The 19,638-nt window shown below is 38.9% G+C and overlaps 1 protein-coding gene across 3 annotated transcripts in view; it reads left to right on the top strand.

Annotated features, from left to right (window-relative positions):
- The window catches only part of HSPBAP1 (HSPB1 associated protein 1), a 50,483-nt gene that overhangs the window by 14,899 nt on the left and 15,946 nt on the right, over window positions 1-19,638 (top strand). For all 3 annotated transcript variants that reach the window (XM_010370779.2, XM_030942015.1, XM_030942023.1), the window contains 2 exons: window positions 7,235-7,416; window positions 18,434-18,570. In XM_010370779.2, the coding sequence (XP_010369081.2) occupies window positions 7,235-7,416; window positions 18,434-18,570 (319 nt within the window). The remainder of the gene's footprint in view (window positions 1-7,234; window positions 7,417-18,433; window positions 18,571-19,638) is intronic.

The raw sequence follows: 19,638 nt of genomic DNA, 5'->3' as shown, positions 1-19,638 counted from the left end.
ATTATTATAGTTTTGATTTGTGTTTCCCTAATGACTAATAATGTTGAGCATCTTTTTATGTGTGTATTGGCCATTTGTATATCTTCTTTGGAAAAATGTCTGTTCAAATCCTTTGCCCATTTTCTAATTGTTTTTGTCTTTTTATTATTGAGTTATAAGAGTTCTTTATATATTCTGGATACTACCCTTAGTAAGTATACAACTTGCAAATGTCCCACTACTCAGAGATAACCACTAGTTATATTTTGAGGTAGGCCCATGTAGGCCTTTTTGTATTTTAAAAATAAAGTTATATTAATTTTCACAGCTTGCTTTTTTTTTTTCTTTTACTCTGAGCAGCTTCTCTTGAGATTGTATGATTTTTCAATGGCTACCTAATATTTTATTGTTTGGTAGTATCATAATTTATTTTAAAGTTTTGATGACTTAGATTGCTTACAAGTTTTAAATTTTAAAAAGACTGTAGTGAACATCTTTGCAAACAAATTTTGTCAAAGTTTCTGATTACTTCCTTAGGATTGATTCTTAGGAGAGTTACTGGATCAAAGGGTATGACATTATCATCATTAGCAGCACTATCTGTGAAGCTCCTTACACCAGAACCTCTGAGTCATTCTGATGGCTTGTCTTGAGTGGTGTCTTGTGACTCAGTGACTTACATCCTAAATATCTAGCATCTGCCTGCTTCTGTCTGTCTCCACAGCTGTCCTCTAGTGGGCATTACCTCGCTCACTCTCTCTCACCTCCATAGTTGTACGGCCTCATCCTAGTCTGTCTGCACCCCTTGCCCTCCCTTCCCACACCATTCCTCATACTGAAGCCAGAGACGACTTTTAGGAAAACAAATCTAATCTTATTTCTCTGCTTAAAACACTTAAATGGCTTCCAGTTACGCTTAGGCTAAAGACCAAAATGTCCATTGTGGTGTGGAAGGCCCAGCATCATTTCTATCCCTGAGCTCAGGCCAGACAAGCATTTTTCTGTTTCTGTATTTCGAGGGCTTTGTTTCTTCCCACTTCAGGACCTTTGCATGTGTATGTAGTTCCCTGTGTCTAGCCTCTCTTTTCTCACTTCCCTTTCCCCCAACTTTACCTAATTAATTCATCGCCTTCTGTCAGATCTTAGCTTAAATGTCATTTTTCCTGACAAATCTATCCTTCCCCATATCGCAAATCAGGTGTGACTATTCAATTACCTCAGAACACTTTGTATTTCTTAGTAACACTTAGCACAGTTGTAATCACATGGTTGTATAATTACCTGTTTAAAGTCTCTTCCCCTCAAGAAGGTCACTTCTGTGAGGGCAAGGGCCACGTCTCATCATAGGCTGAGCACCTAATGGGCATTCAGTTTGTGAAGTGAAAGAATGAAAGGCTTTGAATCATATGGCTAAGGGCTTGCACGAAGGTGGTTTCTATTTACATTCTTTTCAGAACATGTGAGGGTTCCTGTTTTGCTACTCCTTGGCCAAAACTGAAATTTATCTTAAAAATCTTTCAGGCTGGGGATGGTGGCTCATGCCTGTAATCCCAGCACTTTGGGAGCCTGGGGCAGGAGGATTGCTTGAGCCCAGGAGTTCAAGACCAGCCTGGCCAACATAGCAAAACCCTGTCTCTACAAAAGGTACAAAAAAATTATCTGGGCATGGTGGCGTGCACCTGTTGTCCCAGCTACCCGAGAGATTGAGATGGGAGGATCACCTGAGCCTGGAAGGTCATGGCTGCAGTCAGCTGTGATCACCCTACTGCACTCAAACCTGGGAGACAGAGTGAGGCCCTGTTACATGAAAAATGTTATTTCTTTTTTTTTTTTTTTTTTTTTTTTGAGACGGAGTCTCGCTCTGTCACCCGGGCTGGAGTGCAGTGGCCGGATCTCAGCTCACTGCAAGCTCCGCCTCCCGGGTTCCCGCCATTCTCCTGCCTCAGCCTCCGGAGTAGCTGGGACTACAGGCGCCCGCCACCTCGCCCGGCTAGATTTTTGTATTTTTTTAGTAGAGACGGGGTTTCACCGTGTTAGCCAGGATGGTCTCGATCTCCTGACCTCGTGATCCGCCCACCTCGGCCTCCCAAAGTGCTGGGATTACAGGCTTGAGCCACCGCGCCCGGCCTCATTATTTTAATTAACATTTATTTGGCCGCGTGCAGTGGCTCATGCCTGCAATCCTAACACTTTGGGAGGCTGAGGTGGGTGGATTACCTGAGCTCAGGAGTTCAAGACCAGCCTGGGCACATGGCAAAACCCCATCTCTACTAAAAATACAAAAAATTAGCTGGGCATGGTGGTGCACGCCTGTAATCCCAGCTCTTTGGGAGGCTGAGGCATGAGAACCACTTGAACTCGAGAGGCAGGGGTTGCAATGAGCCAAGATAGTGGCACTGCACTCCAGCCTGGACCACACAGTGAGACTCTGTCTCAAAAAAAAAAAAAAAAAAAAAAAAAAAAACACACACACACACATTTATTTGATTGCTAGTGATATTGAACATATGTTCATGTTTATTAGTAATTTGTGTTTTTTTCTGATAATTGTTCTTTGACTATTTCCTTATTGGGATTTTAGGGTTTAAAAAATTTTTTGAATTCTTTATATATTATGAAGATTGTGGCATGGCACAGCGACTCACACCTATAATCCCAGCACTGTAGGAGGCCTAGAAAGAAGGATCACTTGAGGCTGGGAGTTTCAGAACAGCCTGGGCAACAGAGCAAGACCCTGTCTCTACAAAAAAAAAAAAAAAATTGTTTTAATTAGCCGGGTGTGATGGTGCACACCTGTAGTCTTAGCTACTCAGGAAGCTGAGGCAGGAGGATTGCTTAAGCCCAGCAGTTCAAAGTTCTGACCACGCCACTGCCCACCAGCCTGGGCAACAGACTGAGACCCTGCCTCTAGAAATAAAAAAAATAAATAAAACAGATGCAAAAAAAGAAGATTGTGTTGTTAACTAATAAGCTTCCTAGTTATTGTTTGCTTTCTCATTTTAGCTTCACAGTTTTATATTTGTATGTAATCAAATAATGCTTTATTAACATTTTTATTTTCATTTAACTTTAGAAATTCCTTCTTTATCCTGAAAATAGAGAAATATTCTAATAATTTTTTTCTAATTGATTAATGATTTCTTTTTTACATTTAACTATCCATTTCTTACTTATTTTGTTATATGGTATTCAATGAATTTTTTAATACAAATAGCTAAATTAGGAAATTTTATTCCAATACTATTTACTGAATATTTCTTTTTTACCCTACTGACTTTGGAAATCACCTTTATTATGTTACTATATTCTTGTATATTCCAGCATCAGTTTTTGGGCCACGTATTAAGCTACCAGTTTGGGGGCCAGTAAAACAGTTTTAAAACATGCTTTTAGTACTGGTATGTATTTTAATATTTGAATATATAGTTCATCCTCCCTAATTACTCTTTTTTCTTAGATATTATTGAATTTTATATATCTAAATGAACTTTAGAGTTACACAAAGTTCTCACTGTAAAGAGACCTGTTGGAATTTCAAATGAAAATTGATTAAGCTCTATAATTAATTAATCCCATTGTTATAATACTGTATCTTCCTACACAGGAACATGTTATCTTTACTTATGAAGTCTATTTGGGTCTCAGTAAAGTGATTTATAGTTTTTATATAGGTCTACAGATTCCTTAAAATATTGTAAATTTGTTATAGCTGTTACAAAGGAAATATTTTTGCCTGTTGTAGTTTTCTAACTGGTTGTCACTGGTCATAGAGGAAAGCCATTTGTTTCTGTGTGTTTATATTGTGTGCACCTACTAGTTAGCCTGGGTAGTTTTGTGTTGTTTTTTTTTTTTTTTTTTTTTTTGAGACGGAGTCTTGCTCTGTCACCCAGGCTGGAGTGCAGTGGCCGGATCTCAGCTCACTGCAAGCTCCGCCTCCCGGGTTCCCGCCATTCTCCTGCCTCAGCCTCCCGAGTAGCTGGGACTACAGGCGCCACCACCTCGCCCGGCTAGTTTTTTGTATTTTTTAGTAGAGACGGGGTTTCACCGTGTTAGCCAGGATGGTCTCGATCTCCTGACCTCATGATCCGCCCGCCTCGGCCTCCCAAAGTGCTGGGATTACAGGCTTGAGCCACCGCGCCCGGCCAGTTTTGTGTTGTTTTGTGGGTTTTCTAGTTAGACAGGCATATGATTTTAAAAGTAAGGATAACTTTGTTTCCTCTCTGTTGAGTATATTTCTTATTTCTGTTTTAGATCTTAGGTCTTGGTTAGAATTTTTCTAGAATACTTGAATTAGAAGTGTTAATAATTGGCATTTTTGAATATCATGTGTTCCTTAGTTTATTTTAGGAAGCAGATAGAGAACATCACATAGCATTTTGGATCAGATTTGTTTCCCAAGATACGTGCTCAGTGGCAGTGTTGTATCTCAGTTGGCAGTAAATTTGGCAAGCAGTTGTAGAAATAATCCTGAACATCTGAAAGCAGGGGGATAGAGTGATCAAAAGACGTGTTTAGAGTTTAGGCATCATGTATTATTTCTTATTTGTAAGATGATGAAAGTTTAACAAAATGGAGAAATAGTTGTTATCCTGTTGTGCAAAAACTATTTTAGGACCCCTTTTTATAATAATTAAAAGCAAGCTCAGCTTGTACACTACTGCCAAATCCTGACCTCAGTTGCGCTTCTTACCTAGCACTCTACTTTACAGTAAGTAGGATGAACATTATAGTTGCCTAGACTACTTCAACATTAAATGAAAGAATCTTGGTAAAATTAGAAAGGAATGATTTCATTGCATAAGACAAACTAAGAATAACAACTGTACTACCCAGAAAGAAATTGTAATTATAACAAAATCAGAGCAGTACCTTTGATGATGCTACTACCAGGAAAGAGTGAAAAAATTCTATTTTGAAATCATTATGGAAATGAAAAGATCTGTCATTTTCATTCATTCCATTCATGATAATTTTCCCCTGACAGTAACAGTTCTCATATGTAATTTTTACATTTTTAGATTTAACATTTTTTAACGTGCAGAGCTTGCTATAACAGAAAATGAAGTCTTCTAATGAGGCCAGGTTCTGGGGGCTGCAAATCAGGCTTGCCTGAGATAACTGGCCTCAACAGAAAAGTCCTGCTTAGTCTACCCCAGGGGCAAGTAGCTCATTTAATGGCTTTAGTATTCAGTTGGATTGAATTCTAGGAAGTGAAAACTCCTAAGACGGTATAATATGTTTAGGCTTACAGTGGAGTTACTTAAATCTTTTAGAAATGAATCCTATTTCCCAGAGTCATACAGCTTTCTTGCCACATGCACTTTTGTTTGTCAAAATTAAACTTTATGTACTTCTGTGCTTTTATGGTAAATTTTTGATGAAGTTGATAATTTTTTTGTTTTTTGTTTTTGTTTTTGTTTTTGTTTTTGTTTTGAGACAGGATCTCACTGTGTCACCCAGGCTGGAGTGCAGTGGCACAGTCTCTACTCACTGCAGCCTCAACCTCCAGGGCTCAAGTGATCCTCCTGCCTCAGCTGCCTGAGTAGCTGGAACTACAGGTACATACTACCACACCTGGCTAATTTTTTTGTATTTTTTATAGAGACAGGGTTTCACCATGTTGCCCAGGCTAATCTCAAACTCCTGGGCTCAAGCAGTCCTCCCACCTCAGCCTCCCAAAGTGCTGAGATTATAGGCATGTGCCACTATGCCTGGCCAATGTTGATATGTTAAGAGTTTATGTATATCGATTGTTTACTATGTGCCAGGCATTAAGTGCTTTACAAAAATTGTTAAAATTTAAATAGTTCTTGAATATGTATATTTTAATCTTTTAGATAAATGTGCCCTAGTTAAGTTCTCTTGCTTCTCAAAGTGAGGTGACAAGTTAAAGTGGATGAATTAGGATGATTCGTTGACATACACCCTGTCTCTATTATCTCTCTGCCATTCTGTGGCTTAGGAAAAAGAAGGGAAAGGAAAAAGATGATTGGGTAATTCTAAGCAGTTACAGGCAGAAACGTAGAGAAAAGATAAAAGCTGTTGAAAGAAGAATATTCATATTCTTCTTGCTACTGATTCAGCTGACTTTTAAAGGGTTCCAAGTAAATATATGAATGGATAAGAAGTACTAATAATAGTGCCTAACACTGTCTGGGCACGGTGGCTCATGCCTGTAATCCCAGCGCTTTGGGAGGCCTAGGTGGGCAGATCACTTGAGGCCAGGAGGTCAAGATTAGCCTGGCCAACATGGCAAAACCCCATCTCTACTAAAAAATACAAAAATTAGCCAGGCGTGGTGGCACATGCCTCTAGTCCTAGCTACTTGAGAGGCTGAGGCGGGAGGATGGCTTGAACCCAGGAGGCAGAAGTTGCAGTGAGTCGAGATTACACCACTGCACTCCAGCCTGTATGACGAGCAAGACCCTATCTCAAAACAAAAACAAAAAATAAAAAATAGTGGTGAACATTTACTGAAATCTGCTGTGTCAAGCACTGTGCTAACTGATCTACATCACATCTTGAAAAGATTTCATGTTTTGTAAAGGAAGTCATAATCAGATTTCTTAAATATTAACTTCCTATGTTCATTTAAGTTGCAAAAATAAAATTAATTTCATCATTCTTTTAGAAGAATAGTCTGTGTCAATCCAAGACTCCAATCTTGACTCATTGGGGTCATGCCCATAATAGCAAGCCACTGTGGACAGATAAGATACCTTTTCTTGAAGCTTTCCTGATCAACCCTCATCTCTAGTGATCTTTGCCTTTTCCAAGTGTCAGCAGCATAAAATTTTGCATTTAACCATATGGTGCCTCAAGTTTTTATTTACTAAATCCTCAAGTTTCGATTACTAAATCTACTCATAGGGTAGTCTTTAATCTTAAGGTTAAAACTGTGCTTTATACTTTTATGTTTAATCCTGAGTATTGTGAATTTTGTAAATGGCTCTAATTATATAATAAGTACAAATTAACTTTTAAATTTTTTAATTAATTTTTTTTTTTTTGGAGGTGGGGTTTTGCTCTGTTGCACAGACTGGTCTCAAATTCCTGGCCTCAAGCCATCTTCCTGCCTCAACCTCCAGAGAAACTAGGATTACAGGCATACACCACCACATCTGGCTCAAAACGAATTTTTAGTTAGTCTTCAAAGTTAACGTTTTGGTTGAAATCATCTTTATTTTTTAAAAAACAACAATAATTAGGAAATGTGTTCATTATACATTTAAAGTTGCATTCTCTTACATTGCAGTTCCTCAGTTTGAAACTACATGTAGTTATGTAGAAGCTACACTCGAAGAGTTTCTGACCTGGAACTGTGACCAGTCTAGTATTTCTGGACCATTTAGAGATTATGACCATTCCAAGTTCTGGGCTTATGCTGACTATAAATATTTTGTCAGTCTATTTGAAGACAAGACAGGTATTTTCCAGGTAAGTCAGAACCTTCCTTCTAATCTTGGTAGGAATTTGTTTTTGAGAAAAGATCACAAATTAGAATCTCCCTGGCACCTTCTCTGCCTTTTTCTCTCATAAGTAATCGCCATGAGTCTTGGATATTTCACCCACTCAAACCGCCAGATTTGCTGAAGAGAAGGAAGTGTACCATTTGGCTCACACTGATGAGCAGGCTTCCTTGTTTTCCTACTCCCAAACTTCCTATATACCCTCCTTTGCTTTTAAACAGTGCTTGAGTCGGTTTGGAGTATGTTAGAAGCATAGATTGTATGTAAAACTTCATTGCCTCCTGACCTCCCTGTAAGTTCTTGTCCCGTCAGTGAGGCAGATGAAAGCATAAAGCTGATTCTGTGAAGAAGCATTCCTTGGGCTGCTGCTGCAATTTCTACCTGCTCTAGGGGTTTTGGACAGCTGTTTTATCTGGCAGTTCATGGCCTGAGGCAGAGAACATTTGGTTTCCAGTATCTGGTAGTGGAAGCCCTATAGAAGTGTGGGAGTGACTTGCAGAAGTAAAATTATGGAAGTTCTTTGCTGTATGTTGACATAACTGACAACAGAGTTTCCAGACCATATCCTCTTTTCTTTTAAGTGTTTTCTAACTTAAACTGGCAGTTTATTTTGTGAGATAATTTGGAAACTCTCTGCTCTTGTTTCCATGTGTGTCTTAGGTGTGGGGCAGGAATGGGAGCCATTCCAGAGGCTGTTTGGAGGACTCTGCCTTGCCCCCACTCAGGCCAAGCCTCCAGAGTCCTTCTTCCTGACCCTTCTTTGTGGAGAGAAATATTTCACCATCCCTGCAGGCTGTTCACCTCTTTTCCTCTCTGCCACCACCCACTCTCTGGACTTGGCTTTCATAGGCTGATAGTTCTTTGGCTCCTCAGTAATTTTCCATTCAGTATATATTTTTCTTTTTTATGTTGAGTCAAGATGTAAATGCTGATGTTAACATAGGTATTATAATAGATCCTCCCATCTCAGCCTCCCGAGTTGCTGGAAGTATAGGAATGTGCCACTGCGCCTGGCTTAATTTTGCTTTTTTATAAAAAAAAAAAAGAAAAAATGTGTCAACTTGCCCCATAGTTTTGTTGTTGTTGTTGTCGTTGTTGTTTTGAGATGGAGTCTCTGTCACCCAGGCTGGAGTACAGTGGCGCAATTTCAACTCCCTACAACCTCTGCCTCCCAGGTTCAAGCAATTCTCCTGCCACAGCCACTGCCCACCCCCTAACCCCAGTAGCTGAGATTACAGGTGCCTGCCACCACGCCCAGCTAATTTTTGTATGGTTTTGTAGAGACAGGGTTTCACCATGTTGGCCAGGGTGGTCTCGAACTCCTGACTTCAAGTGATCCACCAACCTAGGCCTCCCAAAGTGCTGGGATTACAGGCATGAGCCACTGTACCCGGCCTGTCATTGTTGTTAGTTGAGAATGTATTTTCATTCTCTTACCCATGAAAGAAATGTATAGGTTTTAAAAACATTCAGTAAATGACTCTGAATTCAAAGTCAATACCAAATCTACTATTTACTCATTTTTAAATGATAATTTTAAGGTAGATGTTTTTTCTTACAACCTTAATTGTGATCACTTTATGGTTCTTTAATTATGGAACTTACAGATTTCATAGTTAACTTTAAAAGTGTTTTGTTATGTTTCTCATACCCACCCCCCACCACTCTGTAAATTAGACTAGTACTTTACTCCATATTTCAGGTAAAATATTGCTTAATAGTAACATTGATCAAGTACTTACTTTTGGGGGGGGGGTTTCTAATGTTTTAGATTTATAATCCTCAAAGTAACTCTATGATTTAATAATTATCCCCATTTTAAGAAAAATGAGACCCAAAGAGGTTCAGTAAACCTTTTCTAAGATTGTACAACTAGGAAGGGGTAACCCAAATAGTCTGCCTTCAGAGCTTTAGCTACTCCAGAGCTTTAATGACTACTGTGCCTACAGAGGGTGTGCATACATTCAGTCCTGTTGGGACTCTCTGTCCTGAGTCTAGGCTCACTCTGCCTTGGATGAGTCTCTGATCTGACCCCATTAGTAGTTCTGTCTCATCCCAGGCAAGGCAGCACTGAGCAGTATGTGACCTGTCCATTAAGTGCGGATATAAAGGGCAGCCTTTTTGGCAATGTGCTGGAATTCTAACTGAGTCCTTATAAAATCTGATATTTTGAGTTGAATGAGTTTTCTGTCAGCTCATTATGGCAATTAATTCTGCTATGAATAACCACGTCCATTAGGATTACATCACCTTTTGTCTCAAAATTTTCTGGGCACTAAGTCTTCTTACATCACAAGTACCTATGTTGGTTTAATTCATTCAGCCACCAAGTCTTATTACTTGCCGTTTCAAGCTTTCTTATGTCTGTCATAAAATGGTGGGTAGTTAAGCATTAAAATGGGTACATTTTAAAAATGTTTATTAATTTATTTAAAATGACACAACCCACTATATGTTAACATAATAATGTTTTTAAGAAAATAACTGTATTCAAAAAATTTTCAATGTCATCAGAGGGATGGATTGTTGTACATTTTGGCATGTCTCCTTGATGTCTGGCTGTAAGAAGACAGCTGGATTCTCTGCTTCTCCATTCAAGCTATTGCAATTTGTTGGTTTGTTTAAAGTATATGAAGAAAATTTTGCCTCACACACATATGAAACTGAAAAAGGGAGGAGTATTTATTAATAACAGCCTTTTCAGATAGTTGTGGATTGTTTTTATACCACACCACACTTGATGAGGGGTAGTTTCTTAAAGGTTCATTAGTTGCAATATAAAATCTGAACCTATAATGAATGAACTCTGTACCCTTATAATAAAATCCATTGGTCTGTCTTGCACAGAATGGATCTTATGTAATGTTATCATGGACCATTTGGAAAATACTGGTTTACTGAATTATGTAGATCTTCCAAATGTTGACACATTTTCAGTATACTTGACACATTTCATTATTCAAAAAGTCACATTTGTTAATACCACAGTTCTTATCAGAAAAAAGTATTAAACTAAAGAGCTTCTGCACAGCAAAAGAAACTACCATCAAAGTGAACAGGCAACCTACAGAATGGGAGAAAATTTTTGCAATCTACTCATCTGACAAAGGGCTAATATCCAGAACCTACAAAGAACTCAAACAAATTTACAAGAAAAAAAAAAAAAAACCCCATCAAAAAGTGGGCAAAGGATATGAACAGACATGTCTCAAAAGAAGACATTCATACAGCCAACAGACACATGAAAAAATGCTCATCATCACTGGCCATCAGAGAAATGCAAATCAAAACCACAATGAGATACCATCTCATACCAGTTAGAATGACAATCATTAAAAAGTCAGGAAACAACAGGTGCTAGAGAGGATGCGGAGAAATAGGAACACTTTTACCCTGTTGGTGGGACTGTAAACTAGTTCAACCATTGTGGAAGACAGTGTGGCAATTCCTCAAGGATCTAGAACTAGAAATACCATATGACCCAGCCATCCCATTACTGGGTATATACCCAAAGGATTATAAATCATGCTACTATAAAGACACATGCACATGTATGTTTGTTGCAGCACTATTCACAATAGCAAAGACTTGGAACCAACCCAAATGTCCATCAATGAGAGATTGGATTAAGAAAATGTAGCACATATACACCATGGAATACTATGCAGCCATAAAAAAGGATGAATTCATGTCCTTTGTAGGGACGTGGATGAAGCTGCAAACCATCATTCTGAGCAAACTATCACAAGGACAGAAAACCAAACACCGCATGTTCTCACTCATAGGTGGGAATTGAACAATGAGAACACTTGGACACAGGGTGGGGAACATCACACACCGGGGCCTATCATGGGGAGGGGGGAGAGGAGAGGGATTGCATTGGGAGTTATACCTGATATAAATGACGAGTTGATGGGTGCTGACAAGTTGATGGGTGCAGCACACCAACATGGCACAAGTATACATATGTACAAACCTGCACGTTATGCACATGTACCCTAGAACTTAAAGTATAATAATAATAATAAAAAAAAAAGATTACCTGGAATCAAATGTAATTTGCTGGCAGAATCTGAAAAAAAAAAAAAAAAAAATAAGGATTACAACTACATACTAATGTTTAAACCATAAGTTCATAATGGTATTTCTTTTTTTTTTTTTTTTTTTTGGACGGAGTCTCGCTCTGTCGCCGAGGCTGGAGTGCAGTGGCCGGATCTCAGCTCACTGCAAGCTCTGCCTCCCGGGTTTACGCCATTCTCCTGCCTCAGCCTCCCGAGTAGCTGGGACTACAGGCGCCCGCCACCTCGCCCGGCTAGTTTTTTGTATTTTTTTAGTAGAGATGGGGTTTCACCATGTTAGCCAGGATGGTCTCGATCTCCTGACCTCGTGATCCGCCCGTCTCGGCCTCCCAAAGTGCTGGGATTACAGGCTTGAGCCACCGCGCCCGGCCAATGGTATTTCTTAAAAGCAGTACCCTAATTGATCAGCAGTGTAAGATGATAGTGACCAACTTATTATTTTTAAATTGGTAAATAAAGAATAAAATACAAAAAAAAGAAAAAGAAAAAAGTGTTAGGAAGCTTTCAGGCTCATGTATTTCTTTTTCTCTTTTTTGAGACAGTCTGACTCTGTCGTCTAGGCTGGAGTGCAATCACATGATCTTGGCTCACTGCAACCTCCGCCTCCTAGGTTCAAGCAATTCTCCTGCCTCAGCCTCCCGAGTAGCTGGGATTACAGGAGTATACCACCATGCCCGGCTAAATTTTAGATTTTTAGTAGAAATGGTGTTTCACCATGTTGACCAGGCTGGTCTCGAACTCCTGAACTCAAGTGATCTGCCTGCTCAGCCTCCCAAAGTGCTGGGATTGCAGGCATGAGCCATCATGCCCAGCCCAAAATGTAACTTTTAAAATAATATAATTAATTATAATTACTCTCCAAAACTTACAAAGGATAAATATTTCAATCCAAATTTCAAACAGCCCCTTAAATTGACATTGTATATTAACAATTGTCTGAGTTTCTTTTTCCTTAGAAAAATTACCTTAGGTACGTAAACAGAAAAGAGGTAATTTACTCTCTACCCACCGATAGGCTCGATAAACACCTTAATTCTTACATTCCAACTTGTCTCATCAGAAAGCATCACTGGCCATCAGACGCCATTATTCATTATCAAATCACCTGCCTCAATTTCAACATGCTCTCATAGCTATGTTTTAAAGTCCAAGACATGTTACAACTCTTCTTCCATCTACTGTATTTTGGGAATCTTGTGTCCTGGTGACTTAACAAGGCCTCTGACCTTCAGTAGCCAATTCAAATCACCATGTCAAATGGAATCTACCTGAGAAGCATTCTTGGGGCAAAATTCCTTTTATTACATGTTGATTCTTAACAACTTCAATTATGATGATACTTAATGATAATTGCAAAAGGTAAAACCTGTCATTCTTGCCTAATGAGTCTGAAAGAAAGAAATTTTGTTTTGTACTGTCACAAATTCCCTACCTTTCTAGGAAAGTAGAGAACAAAATGTTCAAAACAAATGCTTTATTTAGATTAGTCAGTGATATGATGTATAACTAAAAAATAATAAGATTAATTTTATTTGCTATACACAAAAGTCAGTTAAGTGTCAAAATCATACTTTCAGGCCATCTTGAGGCTATAGTATATTTTCCAATCGTACCAGTATATTTATCAATATACATATTTTTCATAGCTGAATTTAATTTGTGGAAGAAAAGAGTTAATGGGAGGAAACTTCAAGCAGAGGCTGTAAGTAAAAACTTACAAAACTAGTAGAGAGCCAGGGAGATTAAGAATTTCTTACCAAGGCTGACAAATGCTACACTGACTAACTAGAAGCCACAGAGAATTTGACAAAGGTGAAGCTAGGGGTTTAAGTCAAAACATTCTCTGAGGGGTCCTAAAGACCCAGAGAAATATCAAAACAAAAAATGGTAAGAGTAGGAAAAAATCCACTTATGTAATCATTCAAATACCTATTATGTATTCAGCAGTATGTTAGCAGTTTGCAGGAATAAGAAATTATAAAATATAGCCCAAAGAGCTTACAATATTGTTAAAGGAACAGGACAGAAACGTTCTGTGTCACTTACCATTTAAATAGTAATCCAAATAAAACATATAGGAAGGAAGGCAAGGGGCAGATGGATATGGATACAAGCGGTTGAGAAGGTTTCATAGCCAAGGCTGAACCTGAGCCAGGCCCTAAAACAGAGAACTTTAACAGGCAGAAATTGAAAGGGGCATGAGCAGAGGCCAGAAGGTAAGAGAGCATAGGTCAGTGGGGAGACTGGACAGGGCCTTACGCAGAGCAGACAGGTGGCGTCAGCCATACTTGGGAGGGTCTTAAATGCTATCATTATATAATTTTAAGTTATAAAAAGTTTGTGAACATGATTAAAGTAGTTTAATTTTAATCTGGAGTATGACTTAAAATGCATTTTCATAAGAAACTTTTAGAATTAGTTACATAATTTTAGGTTATAAAACATTTGTGAACATGATTAAAGTATTTTAATTTTAATCTGGAGTATGACTTAAAATGTATTTTCATAAGAAACTGTTTTAGAATTACTTAGAGGAGGAGTCAGAACAGAAAAACATAGAGTAATTACAGTGGTGATGTTGTAAACCAGAGTGGCCCATAGACCCCTGGGGGTCCCTGACAACCTTTCAGAGGATCTTTGAGATTAAAGTTATTTTCATAATACTTCTAAGATGATATTTGCTTATTTCACAGTGTTGACATTTGCACTGATGGTACAAATGCAATGGTGAGCAAAACTGTTAGTGTTGAGACAGTGGGACCAAAGTGTACTAATAGCATTGTATTAAAAAAACACACACACACACAGCTTTATTGGGGTGTAACTGATATATAATAAACAGCATATATTTAAGGTGAACAGTTTGATTTTTACATATACATACACCCAAGAAATTATCACCACATTCAAGATGACAAACATTTTGATCATGTCCAAAAGTTTCCCAGTGTTCCTTCATAACCTGTCTCTCCCTACACCCTCATTCTCAGACACCACTGATGTAGTACTTTCTGTCACTGCAGGTTAGTTTGGCAGTTCTAGAATTTCATAGAAATGGAATCATATAGTAAGTACTCCTTTTTCATGCTAATACTATTCAAAGGAGGAGACAGACATAGTTACCATCAGAACAAGGAAACCCAAGGTAGAGAGGGTCATTTTATCACAATAAAAGGTCAATTCACCAAGCGGACATAATAATCCCAAATGTGTATGAACCCAACAACAGTTTCAAAATACGTGAACAAAACTGACAAATCTAAAGTGAGGAAAACACAAGTATACAATTATAGCAGGGGGATTTCAATACCTCTGTCTCTATAATGGTTAAAACAAATATACAGAAAATCAGTAAGGATACAGGAGACTTGAACAATCCACTTGATTTAATTGAAATTTATAAAACACTCCACCCAACAACAGAAAACACATTATTTCCAAGTGCACATGGAACGTTTATCAAGATTGATTATATGCTGGGCCATAAGAAAAGTTTCAATAATTTAAAAGGATTTAAAAAGTCATACAAAGTATGTTCTCTCACCACAACAGAATTAAATTAAAAATTCATGACAAAAAGATAGCTGAAAAATCCCCAAATATTTGGAATTAAACATTACACTTCTAAATAATCCATAAGTCAAATAGTAAATCACAAGGAAAATTAGGAAATATTAGGCTAGTCCTTGACTGTAAGTCAAGGCTGAAGAGATATGCTAAGCAACACTCTGCAAGTAAGAGACAGGGAGGCCCAATATTAGCCTTGGTATAATTTAGTTGCTTAAAAAGAAAAGTGCCATCTGTCAGTGCATTAATGGTATGATGTCCGGGTCATGAAATGTTACAATTCCATGGATACATATTCTGTGTAGACTGTGTCTGGGGTTCAGTTTGGGAGCCAGGCTTTAGGCCTGTTGACAAATAAAGGACATTGAGAGAAGAGCAATTGGAAGGAAAAGTTAATGCTGCTGCATCTAGGTTTAAAAAAAAAAAAAAAAAAGGAGAAGCTGGACAGTCTTTCTGATAACTTAAAAATAGCAATTTTTGGCAGGAAATAAACTTGTTCTCTTTAGTTATAGAAAGCAAATCTAGGATCCTCCTCTGTAAGCTACGAGGAAGTAGATACTGATTTTGTAGTAAGTGGTCAACCAGCTAGCTACTTTCCCTCCCAAGCTAGCTACTTGTTGCTCTTTTCAGGGATGGTGTAGAATAGAACTTTCTGAGAATAGATGATTTTTAAAGATTTTTCCAACTCTTGAGGTATGTATGAATAGACTCCAGGACAGATCACCCTACTGATCACCCTTTTTGGTTTTACAGATGTAGCACTCAAACAGGGCCTCCTGTTTCTAGCAAGACTCAAGACAGATTCCTGGGCCCACATTGACTTCAGACACTTGACTACCCATAAGTAGCTAAATTTACTTGGGAAGAAAATCCCAACTCTCAATGGTGTCTATTTTTACACTGACAATTTTGCTTTTTTCTTTTTTTTTTTTTTTTTGAGACAAGGTCTTGCTCTGTCACTCAGGCACTCAGACTGGAGTGCTGTGGTGCAAACACAGCTCACTGCATCCTTAACCTCCCAAGCTCAAGTGATCCTCCCTCCTCAGCCTCCTGAGTAGCTGGGACCACAGGGGCATGCCACCACGCCCAGCCAATTTGTTAAAAAAAAGTTTTTGTAGAGACAGAGCCTCACCAAACATTGCCCATGCTGGTCTTGAACTCGTGGACCCAGGCGGTCCTCCCACCTCAGCCTCCCAGATTGCTGGAATTACAGGCATGAGCCACCGCACCTGCCTGGCAGTTTTGCTTTTTAAGTCATTACTGTTAGACAAGAGGCCAGGGCAGCCTCTCCTCAGTTTCTCATACAGTAACCTCACCCTGTAGAAAAATCTTTCTTCAGTGATTCTTTCCAAAGCAGGGCTCTAGAACAGAGTTTTTCATGTGGGGTTGGTCTGTCACTTCTTTGAAAGTATATATGAAATTTCATGTGTGCTTTTTCTGAGGAGAAGGGGCTTTGGTATTCATTAGATTCCTGCAGGAACGTATCTATAAGATTAAGAATCACATAACCTGTCTCTTCTTAGCTAAGACAAGTCTCTTTTTTCCTTTTTATACTGAATGGCTTTCAGCTACCTTTAGTTAAATTCTTCAGACTGAGGTGTGGTAAATTGTTCAACAAGGACCAGGTTAATTGGAAGCCTCCCCTAAGCTCCCTGCTTGGGTGCAGGGCCCTCCTGCTGTGATCTTAAAGCATTTCCTGCATATTTGTGTCAGAGCACTTGTTACATCATGTTGAGAGGCTCTGTTTATAGGATTATCACCCATCATTAGATTTGAAGGGTAGGCCTGTGTTACATTAATTTTTGTATCCCCAACACCCAGCATCACACCAGGTGTATGCTCAAAAATGTCATTGGCCTGAACTATTTTAACCATCATAAGTCAACGGATTCTTCTTTCCCTCCCAAGCAGCCAGTGTGTTCCAAGGTCTAACCCCGAGCCTGGTACTAAGTTAGGCATTGAGAAAACAGGTGTAAGCTCCCAGTATGGAGCTTATAGGCTATATGCAGAGAGAACAGGATTTTTACCACCCACTGGAACTGCCACATGTGAGCCATATGCATTTACAGTGGTGCTGACCTTGCAAAAATTCCCCCTTCTATGTCAGACATTGGTTATGTGCACGTATTCAACCATTTTCATCACTCAAAACAAAAATGAAAAAAAAAAGTGGCCTTTCTAGTCTTCCTCAAAACCATCCATTAAATTTCTCTTTAAAATCCTTTCTCTTTGAATACAGCTGTTAATGTTTTCCCTCTAAAAATAGAAAATTTAGACGGCAGTTACTGATAAAAGGAGTGTCAGCATTGAGAATGATGTTCTGCACATAGAAGTGGGTTTTTTTCTTTGCTTTTGTTTTTTAAAACCGAAAGGAAAATTTCATGAATAAAATAAAAATCAGGCAGAACCATCATGCCTGGTTCACTAGTATGTTCTTTTTCTTTTCTAGCTTATAAATCTGTTTAATCACATGGATTTCGGTTTATGTGTGACCCTATTTTTCTGTGCTGCAAATGCACTGTCGGCTTCTAAAAGTATAGGCTTTTCCCAGTAGTTGACTTGGGCAGGATTTGCCCACAGAACCAGGCATATGAAGAGTCTTAAGTCCAGAGCATTATGCTGTCTCTGTTCTAAAGATCATTGCACTTAAGAAGTTCATGACTTTGGGGAGTATATTGAAAGCCATCCATGGATGTGTATTTCAAAAGATGTACTTTGACACCCTCACCTGAAGACTGATCTAGTAGGTATGAGCTAAGGCTCCAGCATTGATAGTTTTAAGTAAGCCCACTAATGTAGGAGAAGGCTTCTTTTATGTGGTCATTGAAGTACACAAAGTTAGTAAGTTGCATATATACAAAAATGTATGCACTGTTTAGAGGGAATAAGGATTTCTGACTTCCTCGGTTGCGTCTCAGAGATATTTGAAATAATGACGTTTCCGCTGCATTCACTGTTCTAACTGCCCAAAACACGCTTTCCCTAAATACCAGCAAAATCCTCTCTGTTTCCAACTCTAAAATGTAAGCTTCATCTGAGTGGGCATTTTGTCTCTTTTGTTCATTGATTCATTACAAGCTTCCAGAACAGCGCCTGGCATGTTGTAAGTAGTCAGTAAATATTTGTTGAATGATTACTATTGGTGTGGTTATTCAAATATATTATTGGCTAAAAAGATTTCTTGAACTGCCCTGGAAACCTAACCTCTTCCATCTGTAGCATTTTCCATAATAGAATATTCCAACTGCCAAATAACAGATGTGCAAGTGAAAATGGGCAACATTACCATACAGAGAAGTTGGTTAGTTCTTGATGGATTGCAACTTTATTTCAAAACAGGATGTGAAATGGTCTGACTTCGGGTTTCCTGGAAGAAATGGACAGGAAAGTACATTGTGGATTGGCTCCTTGGGAGCCCACACACCCTGTCATCTGGACTCCTATGGTTGTAACTTGGTATTCCAGGTACAAGGAAGGTAATGTGTGTGCGTGTGTGTGTGTGTGTGTGTGTGTGTGTGTGCACCTGTGCATGCATACATCAGGGGTAACAGAGAGAATAGGCAGTACCCCAAGGTGTAGTCCCAGCCCCATTCTGTCAGCCTGCCTCATGATTGGGGCAGACCTCTTAACCTCTGGTTTTGGTTTCTCCTCTGTGAAATGAGAACAGTTAAAATGGTGGTTTACAGATGAGTGCCTTGCCATGAACAGGATTGTCTTCAGAGAGTTGATTCTAGAATTCTGGGATTCCACTCCCAGGTCAGCTAGAGAGCTCTCTGCTTGGTCTTTTTTTTTTTTTTTTTTTTTTTTTTGTAAATTAGAGACATTTGAGACAGAGTCTTGCTCTGTTGCCCAGGCTGGAGTGCAATGCGTGATCCTAACTCCTAGGCCTCAAGCCATCCTCCCGCCTTAGCCTCTCAAGTACCTAGGACTACAGGTGTGTGCCACTATGCCCAGCTAATTTTTTAAAAATTTTATTTAGAGATGGAGTCTTTCTACGTTGCTCAAGCTAGTCTTGAATTCCTGGCCTCAAGCCATCCTCCTGCTTTGGCCTCTCAGAGTCCTGGTGTGAGTCACTATGCCCAGCCTATGCTTAGCTTTTCTTTTTTACATAAGAGTTTGTAGTTTTCAAACTTTTATTTTAAAATGGGAACACCCTTTCTCCAAATCTAAATAAATAAGAGCAGAGCAGTTTGTTGAAAGGAAGAGGCTCCACTGTTGCCCTCAAGCTCCCCTCCAAGGGATGCCAGCGATCCTGATTTGAAAAATACTGGACCCTTTAAACTCTAAATTTCAGTTTGTGCCTACCTGACACAATACAGTGTATTGTTACCTTAGGTCAGTTTTTGTCTCCATCTATCTGTGCACTCTAGAAGGGATAGGCAGTGCTTCTGGTTTCCGGAGTTCTATGACAGTCTAAGCGTTTGTGCTACTTGGAGGATGTACTCAGATGTATGTGCAGCTTTATTTTCCCCTAACTAATGGTGCCCCAGTCTTTTCTCCTGGTCATGTGGGATATTTATAGGGCAGCACAGAGAGTAAAACAG

This window comes from Rhinopithecus roxellana, chromosome 1 (genome assembly GCF_007565055.1).
Source record: "Rhinopithecus roxellana isolate Shanxi Qingling chromosome 1, ASM756505v1, whole genome shotgun sequence".
NCBI classification, from domain to species: Eukaryota; Metazoa; Chordata; class Mammalia; order Primates; family Cercopithecidae; genus Rhinopithecus; species Rhinopithecus roxellana.
Note: the sequence above shows the minus strand (reverse complement) of the source record. Positions and strands in the feature narration are given on the sequence as shown.